General features: G+C 41.9%; 1 protein-coding gene across 1 annotated transcript in view; it reads right to left on the reverse strand.

Annotated features, from left to right (window-relative positions):
* LOC124544623 (retinoid-inducible serine carboxypeptidase-like) overlaps positions 1-16,230 on the reverse strand; it is a 134,593-nt gene that overhangs the window by 79,035 nt on the left and 39,328 nt on the right. Inside the window, exon 5 of the mRNA XM_047123228.1 lies at positions 7,673-7,874. Within this exon, the coding sequence (XP_046979184.1) occupies positions 7,673-7,874 (202 nt within the window). The remainder of the gene's footprint in view (positions 1-7,672; positions 7,875-16,230) is intronic.

Raw genomic sequence — 16,230 nt, forward strand, 5'->3', positions numbered from 1 at the left:
GAACGATGGGTTCGATGACGGTTTGGATGTACCGTGCACTATTCAGTGTCCCCTCGACGATCACCAGTGGTGTACGGCCAGTGTAGGAGATCGCTCCCCACACCATGATGCCGGGTGTTGGCCCTGTGTGCCTCGGTCGTATGCAGTCCTGATTGTGGCGCTCACCTGCACGGCGCCAAACACGCATACGACCATCATTGGCACCAAGGCAGAAGCGACTCTCATCGCTGAAGACGACACGTCTCCATTCGTCCCTCCATTCACGCCTGTCGCGACACCACTGGAGGCGGGCTGCACGATGTTTGGGGCGTGAGCGGAAGACGGCCTAACGGTGTGCGGGACCGTAGCCCAGCTTCATGGAGACGGTTGCGAATGGTCCTCGCCGATACCCCAGGAGCAACAGTGTCCCTAATGTGCTGGGAAGTGGCGGTGCGGTCCCCTACGGCACTGCGTAGGATCCTACGGTCTTGGCGTGCATCCGTGCGTCGCTGCGGTCCTGTCCCAGGTCGACGGGCACGTGCACCTTCCGCCAACCACTGGCGACAACATCGATGTACTGTGGAGACCTCACGCCCCACGTGTTGAACAATTCGGCGGTACGTCCACCCGGCCTCCCGCATGCCCACTATACGCCCTCGCTCAAAGTCCGTCAACTGCACATACGGTTCACGTCCACGCTGTCGCGGCATGCTACCAGTGTTAAAGACTGCGATGGAGCTCCGTATGCCACGGCAAACTGGCTGACACTGATGGCGGCGGTGCACAAATGCTGCGCAGCTAGCGCCATTCGACGGCCAACACCGCGGTTCCTGGTGTGTCCGCTGTGCCGTGCGTGTGATCATTGCTTGTACAGCCCTCTCGCAGTGTCCGGAGCAAGTATGGTGGGTCTGACACACCGGTGTCAATGTGTTCTTTTTTCCATTTCCAGGAGTGTATTTCATGTATGGTAGGGCTAACAGCAATGTACAGGAGGCTGCACGCTTGTACCAAAAACATATCTTGATTGAAGACACCCCGAAAGTCATACATTTACAAGGGTCCATCAGTGCCTGAGAGAGCACAGGTGTTTTGCACATGGCAGAGCAGGAGGTAGGCCTGCTCGCATTGTGCCTGAGGTTCAGGATATGGTGTTGAAAGCAGTACAGCACTCTCCAGGAAACTCAGCAAGAAGAACTACCACACATGTGCCTGTACTAAGCCACAGTAGTGTACAGAGAATTTTACATCACAATTTACTGTACCCTTACCACCTCCAATGAGTCCAATGTCTCAATGATGTGGACTTGTTCCTAGAATGATGTTTTGTCAGTAGCTGCAACAGCAGGCTGTAGTCAACCCTAATTTAGCATGTAACATTTTGTTTACAGATGAAGCAGAATTCACACATGATGGTGTGTTTAACTATCATAATACACATTTGTGGTGTGAAATAAACCCACATGCAGTTCATGAGCCACCATATCAGCAACATTTCTCACTGAATGTATGGTTAGGGGTACCAGGTGATCAACTCACTGGGCCACACATTCTTCCACCACAACTTAATGGATGGAGGTACCTTAGCTTTCTGCAGCATCATCTTCCAGGATTGCTTGAGGATGTTTCTCTTCAGCAACGTCAGAGTATGTGGTGCATGCATGATGGAGCTCTGGCACATTTTGCTGCTTGTGTGAGATGGCACAACACACAGATATGGCCAAAGATGGATAGGTCACAGCAGACCTGTACCTTGGCCTCCAAGAGGTATTCAAAGTACCCTCTGCCACACACCATCAGGTGGTTTGCGCAGTATGGATGTAGATGTAGAATATCACCTGATCTAATTCCTTTGGATTTTTCTGTCTGGGGTCACCTCAAAAGCAAAGTGTGCAGCACACTCATTAACATAGTTGAAGAACTGGAGCAGAGAGTTGTACATGCTTGTCAAGAATTCCAGAATGATCTGGGGGTTTTGGAAAGGATTTGAAATTCATTGGAGTGACAAGCACAGTATTGTATCCAGATGCAAGGATAACACTTTGAACACCTCCTTTAACAGGTACCCCATACGTGAAATGTGAGCTAATTGTGATGTACAACCAAATACTAAAGTCTAAATTTCAAATTAATGTATACTAACTAGAATGATGTTTACAATGACATCAGTGGCAGCTTGGAACCATACAGTCATGATTATCTCACAAGCAGCTCATTTGCAGACCTGTGTTTACTGGGACATTTGTGCTTCTATTATCGTGTACTTTCAACTGTGTAAGTTTGCACCATCCTTTTTTATACACCCTGTATAAATATTGCTTGCCACATTGTAACCAGAAACCTATCTAAGGGAAATACTAAGAGTGGGATCACAGCAGACATTATAAAATCAAGGGATGATCTACGAAATCTGAATAATAAAGAAAACTATACCTAGCACTGGCCCTTATAAGAACAAGAAGAGAGAAAATAGTAGAATAATAAGAGAAACCAAGTCCAGTTTTTATCAAAAAGGAAAAATCAGCATACAGAAATTAGGGCAGAACAACTAGAGAAAGAAGAGAGAAAAATTCTGAGAAAAATACTAGTTCCCAAAAGAGGTGGAGAGAAGTGGATGCGAAGACCTAGGGAAGAATTGTACTGGAACATAAGAACAATATCCGGGGAAATCATACTCAAAAGGGCAAGGTTTGCTGAACATGTAGTTAGGATGAGTATGAACAGAATGACGAAGAGAGTGTGGGAAACAACAGGGAGGACAAAGGGAAAGACAAGAACCAAGTGGGTTGTTGAACTTCTGAAGGACTAATTGGAATTGGGGATCAAGGTCGAAGGAAAGGAAAATTGGAGGATCAAATATACACTGACCAATATGCCGGAGATCAATGACAGAGAAGAATACAGGAAAAGATTAGAGTGTCACTAGTGGAGCCGACAGGAGAAATGGAAACTGAAGATCTCAGAAGAAGAGCGGGAGAGAAGAAGAGAAAGAATGAAGAGGATCTAGGAGAAGAAGAGGAAAATGCAGTCCATAAAGGGGCTACCCATGGTCCTACAGAGGCTGTAACGCAAGAAGAAGAAGAAGAAACGTTTCTAACAAATACTATGTGATCATACAATAAATAGCACAGGAAAGGATCAGATTGAAAAGATAGCAGTAATATAATTTTAGAGAAAGATGGGAAGGGATGTACAGATCCAAATGTCATCAGCACTGTTTTTAATCGACATTATGTTGAAGTAGACCTCCCCAGGCAATATCACCTTGCCAGAGGCACCTTATGTGCCAAGTGGAGAGTCTTGTGTGCTCTTAAGAAGGTGGGAGACTATGCTGGTGGTGGTGTAGCTGCTGGCAGGATCACCCAAGCTGGATTTGCCACAGCAGAGCAGCCAGACAAAGTGTGTCCCACACCATAGGGTAGGGGATGCAGACTCTATAGATTAGGTCATCAACCTCTGTAAGGGAGCTAACCCAAAATAAAAGCCTGGTTCTCCAGGTTGGGGGTTGAGCACAGGATCAATACCCTGCCTTGTGAAAAGCCTATCACTGTGTTTAATTTAATAAGGAATGCCAGTCTGCCCTTGTGAAAATAAATTGTGTCACAGAAAAGGAATATGGATAAACCAGTGCTTAAATTTGGAACATGGAATGTGCATACACCACTGCAGATAAGAGCTATGAATAGTATTGTGGAAGAGATGCTAAGGTATAATAGAATGGAAGTTGTTGCACTTCACAAAATCGGTTGGTAGGGTAGGGGTGCAATTCATAAACATAAATTCTACCTATATTATTCGGGAAAAGATGAAAGACAGGGGGAGCAAGGAGTTAGGTTTATACTTTCTAAAGATGTGGAAATCTGTTATTGCTTTTACTCTATATAATGAAAGAACGTGCACACTGCATGTCAAAGACAAATTTCATAATGTGACAATTGTAAATGCATACGCACCAACAGAATAATCAGATGACGACATGGTAGGTGATTTCTATCATCAGTTACAGGAGGTTTGTGATAAAATACCTAAATATGACTCCAAAATAGTCAACTGTAATGCCAAACTCAGCAAAAAAGACGCTATTAGAGGCATCTTTGGTAAAGAAAGTCTGCACTGTGAAACTAGTAATAACTGTACGAGAGTTGCCAAGTTGTAAACAAGTTGAAGGCATAAAGTACCTGTTTCTCAAGGAAAAATATTTACAAAGGGACCAGAAAAATATCAGGAACAAATGAAGCAAAGCAAATAGACCATGTATTGGTATTGAAGAGGTGGGCATCTGATATGGAAAATGAGCACATTTTCCAAGGAGGTAATTACGATTCTGATCATTATCTAGTATGAGCCAAAGTGAGTCAGAAACTTGCTATGAATGCCAAAGGAAATAGTACCAAAGTAAAGAAATGGAATATAGAACAACTGAAGGATGGGTCTACTGTTCAAGAGATAAGAACAGATTGAGTTACAAGCAAAAGATAGTGCAGGGCATATATAAAAAGAATGGAATTCTAATAAAAATAATATTCTGACAACATCACATAAGGAGAATTATAAATGAAGACTGGTATGACAATGAATGCAGACGGTCTGTGGAACAGAAAAAGGGGCAAGACTCAAGTGCTTACAGCAAAATACAAGATCAAATAAGGCATTATATAATGAAAAGAGAATAGACACAGCAAGGTTATGTAGGAGAAAAAAAAAGGTAGTGATAAAGAGAAATACAGAGGAAATGGAAGAGCACTATCAAAGAAATGAGAGCATGAAGTTTTCTAATAAAATTAAAGAAGGAACTCAAGAATATAAACAAAAATATTAGCTCATAGGGCAAAGAAGGAAATTTGCTTACAGATAAATAAGATGTACTGGACAGATGGACAGAATGCTTCAAGGATTTCTGGAGGGAAATCCTATCAGGAGAGTGCAGCCACTCTATTACACTGCAGGTCCAGAGAGAGAACAACCCACATTAGAGGAAGTACAGAAGGTAGTGCACTGTCTAAGAAATCTATAAAGCACCAGGAACTGGTGGAGTAACTGCAGAACTGTTGAAAAATGGGGAAACTGGTCTCCATAACTGAATACACAAACTTATAAAGTTGATGTGGAACCAGGAAAGGAAACCAGAAGAGTGGACCTTAGTGATAATCTACGCTGAATGTAACCTACAGGAGTTCTCTAGTATTGTCTACAACAGACTTGTTTCACATGCAGAAGAGATTCTGGGAGAATATCAGTGTGGACTTCGGTCTGATAGGTCAATGACAGATAAGATATTTTTGCTGCAGCAAATACATGAAAAGGTGTACAAGTATAATATATATTCACTCATAACCTCTACATAGACTTCACACAGGCTTTCAATGGTCTTGAGAGGACAGAAATACTAAATGATTTCCTACAGCTTGGTATAACACCTAACTATGTTTCAATCATGCAAGCAACATTAGCTGATTCCAAGGCTGCAGTGCAAGTGGATGGAGAATTCAGGAAATGGTTTAGCATTAGTGAAGGAGTCAAGTCAAACAAGTAGATGCCCACTCAACAATTCTTTTTAATCTGATTCTTGAAGCAGCCATTCAAAAGCTTCAAACGTCTGGTTACATAGGCACAAAGTAAACTTTTTTAGGTGTGTATATGCTGATGACATAGGTATTATTAGCAGAAGAAGAGTTTCACTAGAAAGAAAAATAGGTGAGCTGAAAGAAGCCACACCACCTAGAGGCTTTGCTATTAATGAATTGAAGACTAAGTAGAAAAATTTCACCAGGAAGGAACATTTCAACTTGGATGAAATACCAATAACTTGTTTCAATTTTGAACATGTGCAGAATGTTGACTATCTTGGATCTAATACTGATAGATCAGATTCCATGTCAACTGAAATAAAACAGTTCATCCTAGGTGGTAATAGATGCTTTCACACTTTCAAGAAATTGTAATAAGGTTATGACCAGCCCAGCTGTAATTTACAAATGTGAAACTTGCACACCAACATTTATTTATGAGCAGCAGCACAGGATATTTTAAAGCAGGGTTCTGTCCAATATCTATGGGACAGTTCAGGATAACAATGGTTTCTGGAGATTTAGATCAAACACAGAGCTGGATCACCTTATACAAGAAGCTGACATTATAAGAATAATAAAAAGCATGAGAATAGCCTGGCTTGGAAATGTCCTTAGGACGGATACTGGATGAAAACATAAAAATGTGTTTGAATGGAGGCCAGATGGAATAAGACAAAGAGGAAAGCCACAAAAGCAATTGACAGATGATGCTGAAGAAGATGTAAAATCCCTCAGAGTTACAGGCCAACAGAGAACTGCACTGGAGGGCAGAATGGAGGAAACTTATTGAAGAGGCTGAGGCCCAGGCAGGATTGTAACGCCATGAGAAAAGGAAGATGTGGAAGTAGTGGAAAAACTCATAAAGCAGTAGTTCCTAAAAATAAAGAAATATGATTAACATCTCCAACATCGCAGAATGTATTTTTCTTCTGTCAGCGAGTGAATCATAGGTGGCAAAAATAGTACACTCTCCAAAACCCAAAAACACAGAAGATCTTGATGGAATATTGTTTGTGTAGTAAAGTACAGTGTTAATTGACTAGTGAGACCTCTAGCTGATTTGATTAAGTCAGCTATGGATAATGTGATATTTCCTAAATGTCTGAAAAAGAAGAAGGAATGCAGCACCTGTGCATGTTCATAGGTTAGTGAAGTTTCAAAAGAGAGCTGTTGCATGCATTATAAATCAACCTCTAGACAAACAAACAGAAATAAATTTAGAGAACTTTTTATCTTCACTGCCCCTTCACTATACATATGTGCTACAATTATTTGCTTGAATGCAAACAGCATGGTACTTAAATAGAGACATACATGATTACAATACAAGAAATAGGGATGATTATTATCTACAAAGGAAGTGGCTCAAGTTAACTGAAAAATATTGTACAACTGTTGGTCACATTTTATACAACAAATTACCTCACAGAATAGAATGCATTGGGAAGACATCAGGTCTCAGAAATAAATTGAAAGGTTATTTAGTCCCTTTACCTCTATATAGTCTAAAAGGATACCAAACTAAATGGTTGAGAGGATATCCTTCTAAACCAGAAGGATATCTGTAAACCAGGAAGCACGAATACACATTATATGTATTTTCTCATTGCTGCCGCCTGCTCTTTTACATTATTCTGAGTGCCCTGGACAGACATGGTGCTACAAAGTGAGACTGACACAGTGTAAGATGTTAAAGATTAGTGGGTACACACTGTATACTGCAGAAGTGAAATGATGAATGTGTAAAATTGTGAAAATGTGAAGATTAGATGTGAATTTTGTGTGATCATCAAATTCTTATCACTCATGTTTTTATCTCATTCAGCTTTTGTTAAGGAAATCTTGGTTTGGTGCTGGGTATTTACCTAAGGATGGTAAATTAAATTTTGACTAAATAATGTGAATATATGGTATGTTATATGTACAAATGTAATTGAAATTGCGTACATCTTGACTACATCTACACAATGCAAATTTTCTACAAATGGATTAATGAATAAATAGATAAAAATAAATAAATTATTGTTAGCACTTTTTTTACTTGATAGTTGTGCTTTCTATACCTGAATAAAATGATTTAGAAATATATAATATGAGAATAGTAAAGCACCTCAAAATATATTTACCTTGTTTGGCCATGTGCCTTCCATAACCGTACACTTTGTACAGTATATTGTAGAAATCTATATTGTATGTTACTGATAAAATAATACCTTCTGTAGTTGACCATAATGATGTGGCCAAACTATAATCTCCAGCATTGATAGCATTCTTTGTTAACTGAGCATACCGATCAATTTGAGCATAACCTTCGCTATCTACCATTCCCTGTGAATATACAAAAATAAAATCATTCTAGCATGAACCATAAATAATTTTATTCATTTGATATTTACATGAAGATAGATCCTCACTCATCAAATGCAGGATGCACTGAGCATGAAACAGGTACCTAAAAGGTTGGAAAAGGACCTAATTTTGTAAAAAGGTTTTCATCAGTCCAACAAATATAAACTACCACCTGACACCTAAATGAGATGACTGCCCATCTTATGTGGAGTGGATGGTGAGAAAAATGGAAGTGACATGATTTGGGCAGAGGGCGATAAGGGGGGATGACAGTGGGATAGAAAGTGCTTAGGTAAGTTTGTGCTGTGGTAGAAAAAGCAGCTGCACGTTCGCAGAGAGCTAGACTATAAGATCAAGGGATTGTCTGGAGAATCAGCAAGAAGAAAATTGGGTTGTACTGTTTTATTAAGTTCAATGGGAAAATACAAGAGAAATCTACTTTGTCATGGAATGGTCAGTATATAGTTTACAGAATTTGTGAGAGAGTATAAAATAATTAATACATAACAGAGTAAATTCCCAGTTACTGTGAGTAGCTCCGATATGTAACAGAATGAATGTGCCAATGTGACATATGTCTGCTTGTGTCTGTGTATGTGCGGATGGATATGTGTGTGTGCGCGAGTTTATACCTGTCCTTTTTTCCCCCTAAGGTAAGTCTTTCCGCTCCCGGGATTGGAATGACTCCTTACCCTCTCCCTTAAAACCCACATCCTTTTGTCTTTCCCTCTCCTTCCCTCTTTCCTGATGAGGTAACAGTTTGTTGCGAAAGCTTGAATTTCGTGTGTATGTTTGTGTTTGTTTGTGTGTCTTTCGACCAGCCAGCACTTTCGTTCGGTAAGTCACATCATCTGTGAAGATGATGTGACTTACCATACGAAAGTGCTGGCAGGTCGATAGAAACACAAACAAACACATACATACACACAAAATTATAGCTTTCGCAACCAATGGTTGCTTCGTCAGGAAAGAGGGAAGGAGAGGGAGAGACGAAAGGATGTGGGTTTTAAGGGAGAGGGTAAGAAGTCATTCCAATCCCGGGAGCGGAAAGACTTACCTTAGGGGGAAAAAAGGACAGGTATACACTCGCACACACACACATATCCATCCGCACATACACAGACACAAGCAGACATTTGTAAAGGCCTTTAGGGGGAGGTTACAAGGGTAGAAGCCAGAGGGTAGGGAATGTGGTTTGGGGATTTCATAGGGATGAACCCACATCCTTTCGCCTTTCCCTCTCCTTCCCTAAGAGGTTACGAAGGTAACCTCTTAGTTCATCCCTATGAAATCCCCAAACCACCTTCCCTACCTACCCTCTGGCTCCTACCCTTGTAACTGCCCCCGGTGTAAAACCTGTCACATGCAACCTCCCACCACCGCCTACTCCAGTCCTGTAACCCGGAAGGGGTGCATGATCAAAGGCAGAGCCACGTGTGAAAGCACCCACGTGATTTACCAACTAACCTGCCTACACTGTGAAGCTTTCTATGTGGGAATGACCAGCAACAAACTGTCCATTCACATGAATGGACACAGGCAGACAGTGTTTGTTGGTAATGAGGATCACCCTGTGGCTAAACATGCCTTGGTGCACGGCCAGCACATCTTGGCACGGTGTCACACCGTCCGGGTTATCTGGATACTTCCCACTAACACCAACCTGTCAGAACTCCAGAGATGGGAACTTGCCCTTCAATATATCCTCTCTTCTCATTATCTGCCAGGCCTCAACCTCCACTAATTTCAATTTGTTGCCGCTCATACTTCACCTGTCTTTCAACAACATCTTTGCCTCTTTACTTCCGCCTCGACTGACATCTCTGCCCAAACTCTTTGCCTTTACAAATGTCTGCTTGTGTCTGTATATGTGTGGATGGATATGTGTGTGTGTGTGTGTGTGTGTGTGTGTGTGTGTGTGTGTGTGTGTGTGTGTGCGCGAGTGTATACCCGCCCTTTTTTCCCCCTAAGGTAAGTCTATCCGCTCCCGGGATTGGGATGAGTCCTTACCCTCTCACTTAAAACCCACATCCTTTCGTCTTTCCCTCTCCTTCCCTCTTTCCTGACGAAGCAACCATTGGTTGCAAAAGCTAGAATTTTGTGTGTATGTTTGTGTTTGTTTGTGTGTCTATCGACCTGCCAGCGCTTTTGTTTGGTAAGTCTCATCATCTTTGTTTTTAGATATATTTTTCCCACGTGGAATGTTTCCCTCTATATATATATATATATTCCCACGTGGAATGTTTCCCTATATATATATATATATATAAATATATATATATATATAATAGAGGGAAACATTCCACATGGGAAAAAATATATCTAAAAACAAAGATGATGTGACTTACCAAACGAAAGCGCTGGCAGGTCGATAGACACACAAACAAACACAAACATACACACAAAATTCTAGCTTTCACAACCAACGGTTGCTCGTCAGGAAAGAGGGAAGGAGAGGGAAAGACGAAAGGATTTGGGTTTTAAGGGAGAGGGTAAGGAGTCATTCCAATCCCGGGAGCAGAAAGACTTACCTTAGGGGGAAAAAAGGACGGGTATACACTCGCACACACACACATATCCATCCACACATATACAGACACAAGCAGACATATACAGAGGCAAAGAGTTTGGGCAGAGATGTCAGTCGAGGCAGAAGTGCAGAGGCAAAGATGTTGTTGAATGATAGGTGAGGTATGAGTGGCGGCAACTTGAAATTAGCGAAGATTGAGGCCTGGTGGATAACGGAAAGAGAGGATATATTGAAGAGCAAGTTCCCATCTCCGGAGTTCGGATAGGTTGGTGTAAGTGGGAAGTATCCAGATAACCCGGACGGTGTAACACTGTGCCAAGATGTGTTGGCCGTGCACCAAGGCATGTTTAGCCACAGGGTGATCCTCGTTACCAACAAACACTGTCTGCCTGTGTCCATTCATGCGAATGGACAGTTTGTTGCTGGTCATTCCCACATAGAATGCATCACAGTGTAGGCAGGTCAGTTGGTAGATCACGTGGGTGCTTTCACACGTGGCTCTGCCTTTGATCATGTACACCTTCTGGGTTACAGGACTGGAGTAGGTGGTGGTGGGAGGGTGCATGGGACAGGTTTTACACTGGGGGCGGTTACAAGGGTAGGAGCCAGAGGGTAGGGAAGGTGGTTTGGGGATTTCATAGGGATGAACTAAGAGGTTACGAAGGTTAGGTGGATGGTGGAAAGACACTCTTGGTGGAGTGGGGAGGATTTCATGAAGGATGGATCTCATTTCAGGGCAGGATTTGAGGAAGTCGTATCCCTGCTGGAGAGCCACATTCAGAGTCTGATCCAGTCCCGGAAAGAATCCTGTCACAAGTGGGGCACTTTTGTGGTTCTTCTGTGGAATGTTCTGGGTTTGAGAGGATGAGGAAGTGGCTCTGGTTATTTGCTTCTGTACCAGGTCGGGAGGGTAGTTGCGGGATGCGAAAGCTGTTGTCAGGTTGTTGGTGTAATGGTTCAGGGATTCCGGACTGGAGCAGATTCGTTTGCCATGAAGACCTAGGCTGTAGGGAAGGGACCGTTTGATGTGGAATGGGTGGCAGCTGTCATAATGGAGGTACTGTTGCTTGTTGGTGGGTTTGATGTGGACGGATGTGTGAAGCTGGCCATTGGACAGGTGGAGGTCAACATCAAGGGAAGTGGCATGGGATTTGGAGTAGGACCAGGTGAATCTGATGGAACCAAAGGAGTTGAGGTTGGAGATGAAATTCTGGAGTTCTTCTTCACTGTGAGTCCAGATCATGAAGATGTCATCAATAAATCTGTACCAAACTTTGGGTTGGCAGACTTGGGTAACCAAGAAGGCTTCCTCTAAGCGACCCATGAATAGGTTGGCGTACGAAGGGGCCATCCTGGTACCCATGTCTGTTCCCTTTAATTGTTGGTATGTCTGGTCTTCAAAAGTGAAGAAGTTGTGGGTCAGGATGAAGCTGGCTAAGGTAATGAGGAAAGAGGTTTTAGGTAGGGTGGCAGGTGATCAGCGTGAAAGGAAGTGTTCCATCGCAGCGAGGCCCTGGACATGCGGGATATTTCTGTATAAGGAAGTCGCATCAATGGTTACAAGGATGGTTTCCGGGGGTAACGGATTGGGTAAGAATTCCAGGCGTTTGAGAAAGTGGTTGGTGTCTTTGATGAAGGATGGGAGACTGCATGTAATGGGTTGAAGGTGTTGATCTACGTAGGCAGAGATATGTTCTGTGGGGGCTTGGTAACCAGCTACAATGGGGCGGCCGGGATGATTGGGTTTGTGAATTTTAGGAAGAAGGTAGAAGGTAGGGGTGCGGGGTGTCAGTGGGGTCAGGAGGTTGATGGAGTCAGGTGAAAGGTTTTGTAGGGGGCCTAAGGTTTTGAGGATTCCTTGAAGCTCCACCTGGACATCAGGAATGGGATTACCTTGGCAAACTTTGTATGTGGTGTTGTCTGGAAGCTGACACAGTCCCTCAGCCACATACTCCCGACGATCAAGTACCACGGTCGTGGAACCCTTGTCCGCCGGAAGAATGACGATGGACCGGTCAGCCGTCAGATCACGGATAGCCTGGGCTTCAGCAGTGGTGATGTTGGGAGTAGTATTAAGGTTTTTTAAGAAGGATTGAGAGGCAAGGCTGGAAGTCAGAAATTCCTGGAAGGTTTGGAGAGGGTGATTTTGAGGAAGAGGAGGTGGGTCCCGCTGTGACGAAGGATGGAACTGTTCCAGGCAGGGTTCAATTTGGATAGTGTCTTGGGGAGTTGGATCATTAGGGGTAGGATTAGGATCATTTTTCTTCGTGGCAAAGTGATATTTCCAGCGGAGAGTACGAGTGTAGGACAGTAAATCTTTGACGAGGGCTGCTTGGTTGAATCTGGGAGTGGGGCTGAAGGTGAGGCCTTTGGATAGGACAGAGGTTTCGGATTGGGAGAGAGGTTTGGAGGAAAGGTCATTAGGGTGTTGTGGTACCAGATTGTGTTGATTGGAATTTTGAGGTTTTGGAGGGAGTGGAGCTGGAAGTGGGAGATTGAGTAGATGGGAGAGACTGGGTTTGTGTGCAATGATAGGAGGTTGAGGTTTGCTGGAAAGGTTGTGAAGGGTGAGTGAGTTGCCTTTCCGGAGGTGGGAAACCAGGAGATTGGATAGTTTTTTGAGGTGAAGGGTGGCATGCTGTTCTAATTTGCGGTTGGCCTGTAGGAGGATGCTCTGAATAGCCGGTGTGGATGTGGGAGAGGAAAGATTGAGGACTTTTATTAAGGATAGGAGTTGAAGGGTGTGTTCATTGGCTGAGTTGATGTGTAGGTTAAGGATTAGGTGGGTGAGGGCAATGGATTGTTCAGTTTGGAACTGGTATAGGGACTGATGGAAAGAAGGGTTGCAGCCAGAGATGGGAACTTTAAGTGTGAGGCCTTTGGGGGTAATGCCAAATGTCAGACAAGCCTGAGAAAATAAAATATGCGAGCGTAATCTGGCTAGAGTGAAGGCATGTTTGCGGAGGGAATGTAAATAAAACTTAATGGGGTCATTGTGGGGGTGTTGTGAGGGTGACCTGGTATTAGAAGGTGGAAAATGTAACATGAGGTTGAAATGAAAATGAAAATAACTGGAGAAAGTAACTGGAGATCTGTTGCGAAAAAAGGCGAAAAAGTGTAGGTTAAAGCTGGGCTATATATATATATATATATATATATATATATATATATATATATATATATATATATATATATATATATATATATATAAAAAACAAAGATGATGTGACTTACCAAACGAAAGTGCTGGCAGGTCGATAGACACACAAACAAAAACAAACACAAACATACACACAAAATATATATATTAGCTAGTAGAGTTGAAAATTTCTCTTTTTCCTTTCTAAACTAATTTCTATGTTGAAACCAATGTGATAAAGTATGTCACTTCAGACAGATGGCAATTTAAGTATATTATCTGCTGACAATATGATTTGTTATATCCTACCACTTACACTGTGAAGCAAAAATTCTTCATTTTACCACAGACACACCAAACACAACCTAACAGCAGAAAATTATACTACAGAACTGCTGCATTAAATATAATCTACAAGCAACAATTTCTATTAAGCAGCTACAACAGATAAAACATGTAGGAGGCATGTCATTCAATTTCTGTGTCTCAACCTGACGCTATGTATGTCACTATCACAGCTCCAGCTGCGTGGTCTAGGGCGCCTTGTCACGGTCCACGTGGCTCCCTCCATCGGAGTTTGAGTCCTCCCTTGGGCGTGGGTGTGTGTAACATCCTTAGTTTAAGTTAGTTTAAGTTATATTAAGTAGTGCGTAAGCTTAGGGACCACTGACCTCAGCAGTTTGGTCCCATAAGATCTTACCACAAATTTCCAAATATTTCACAGCTCCATAAACACAATGTACATGTGCACAGTGATTTCAAGATATCCCCTGCACACAAACAAAGACTACTACTTTGGATCTAGCATATTTTATCAATGTTAAACGATTTTATTTCATTTTATAACTCTTGAATAAAAATCTGTGCATATTGTTTACTGTGTGCTCTGCAGCTATTATCTTTGACATGCTTTTCATGTTATTCTGCACACTTCTAAAAGTTGGTCATTATGTTTTAATAATGTAATAAAGTGTCAGGTATTTGTGGAAACCTTGCATTCCCTGCACCAATATCCCAACAAGTTGTAAGCCCAGTGTAGTGTCCATGATTTGTAAAGTAAAAACTTAATCCCATTTTTTCATAATTTGTGGTAAAATTATAGTTGTGATGGTGGCATGGGAATGGATACAACATTGGCTATCTTCAAGCAAAACCTGAATGGAACTGGAATCATTATTTCATGATATATCTGAATGTAAAATGTGTGACCCTCTTTTGCAGATCTTTTGTTTAAAAATTCAGAAAATTTGTTAGCCACATATACACTGAAAACATTGTAGAATGATGTAAGAAACGTTTTTCTTGTTTAAATCCAGTGGACTGTTGATGTCTAAAAGTGATGGAACAGTTGGTAATCTCAAAACACAGTGATATACTTATGGAACAGCTTTACAAAATAATGAGAAAGATTCTAGATTAGGTTCAAACAACAGAAGCAATTTTCTTTTGAGTTCAAGTAGCAGAAGAACATAATCTGAAATAACTGCAAAACCATATTGTCTGATCAAATAACATTGGGAGTGGATAGCAGATGGATGGTTACCAAAATAACATGTAAGCTGCAATTTTCCCTTTCAGTGTTTTGTGTAAGAAATTACAGTTTCTTGCTGTGAATCAATTACGATGTCCTATGATTCCCACAAAGAAAGTTGGTGTGTGGATAATGCCACAACAACAGGGGAAGTTGACGGCTGCTACCACCCCTCCCACCCTCCTTCCCCACTCTCGAAAAATCATGCCCTGCAACACAGACACAAGTATTTATAAAGTATTAACTTGATCAGGGTGTACAGGGTATCCCATTTATCTTGCCCACCATAAATAACTGTTTGTTCTGATGCAGATTACAAAATGTTTCAATCAAATGTTCTTTAGCCATCAGGGGGACATCAGTCAGCATGACTGCCTTTGTTGTAGTTTTGTTTTTTTACAAAGATATGAACAGTAGTATGACATTTTTAAATGGCACCCTGTATTTTTTATTCAGTAATTCATGTCCTCTCCTAAAGACCTATTCTAAAATGTATCACAGAGTACCATTCACTGAAACACAACATTATATCACAGAGTACCATTCATTGAAACACAACATTATTAATTACATAACACAACACTGACTTTGAGCCCAGGATCACAATCGCATCCACTTGCTGGAGTTGTCTTGTCTGAAAACAAATGAAAACCAAGTAAAAACATAACACAAAATTGACTTTGACTCTCCTGTACCACTGCCCAGGAGTAGAACATTCAAAGGTGCACAGAGTGGTGACCCTGGACACCGATACACTGGTGCACTCATTGAATGAAAGAATTATTTACTGCTTCCAGTGTTGCCTGCTGAAGAGAATTACAAACAAGCATGATACTTTCCTGCATGTCCTCTGGAGTTGTTGGAATATCGCAATAGACAACGTCTTGAATGCATCGCCAACAAAAAAAGTCCAGAGGATTTAAATCAGGAGACCTAGCAGGCCAATCCATCTGGCATGACACCTTCTGTTCAGACCATGACGTGCACACAAGGCATTATGTGCTGGACATCCATTGTGTTGATACCGCAACAGCATTCTTCATCCAGAAGAGGAGGAAGAATTCATCTGAGGAAGTTGGCATACACTGTGCCATTTAGACTACCATTGATGAAATAAGGGCCACTAATTGTAGTA

This window comes from Schistocerca americana, chromosome 1 (assembly GCF_021461395.2).
Source record: "Schistocerca americana isolate TAMUIC-IGC-003095 chromosome 1, iqSchAmer2.1, whole genome shotgun sequence".
Classification (NCBI taxonomy): Eukaryota; Metazoa; Arthropoda; class Insecta; order Orthoptera; family Acrididae; genus Schistocerca; species Schistocerca americana.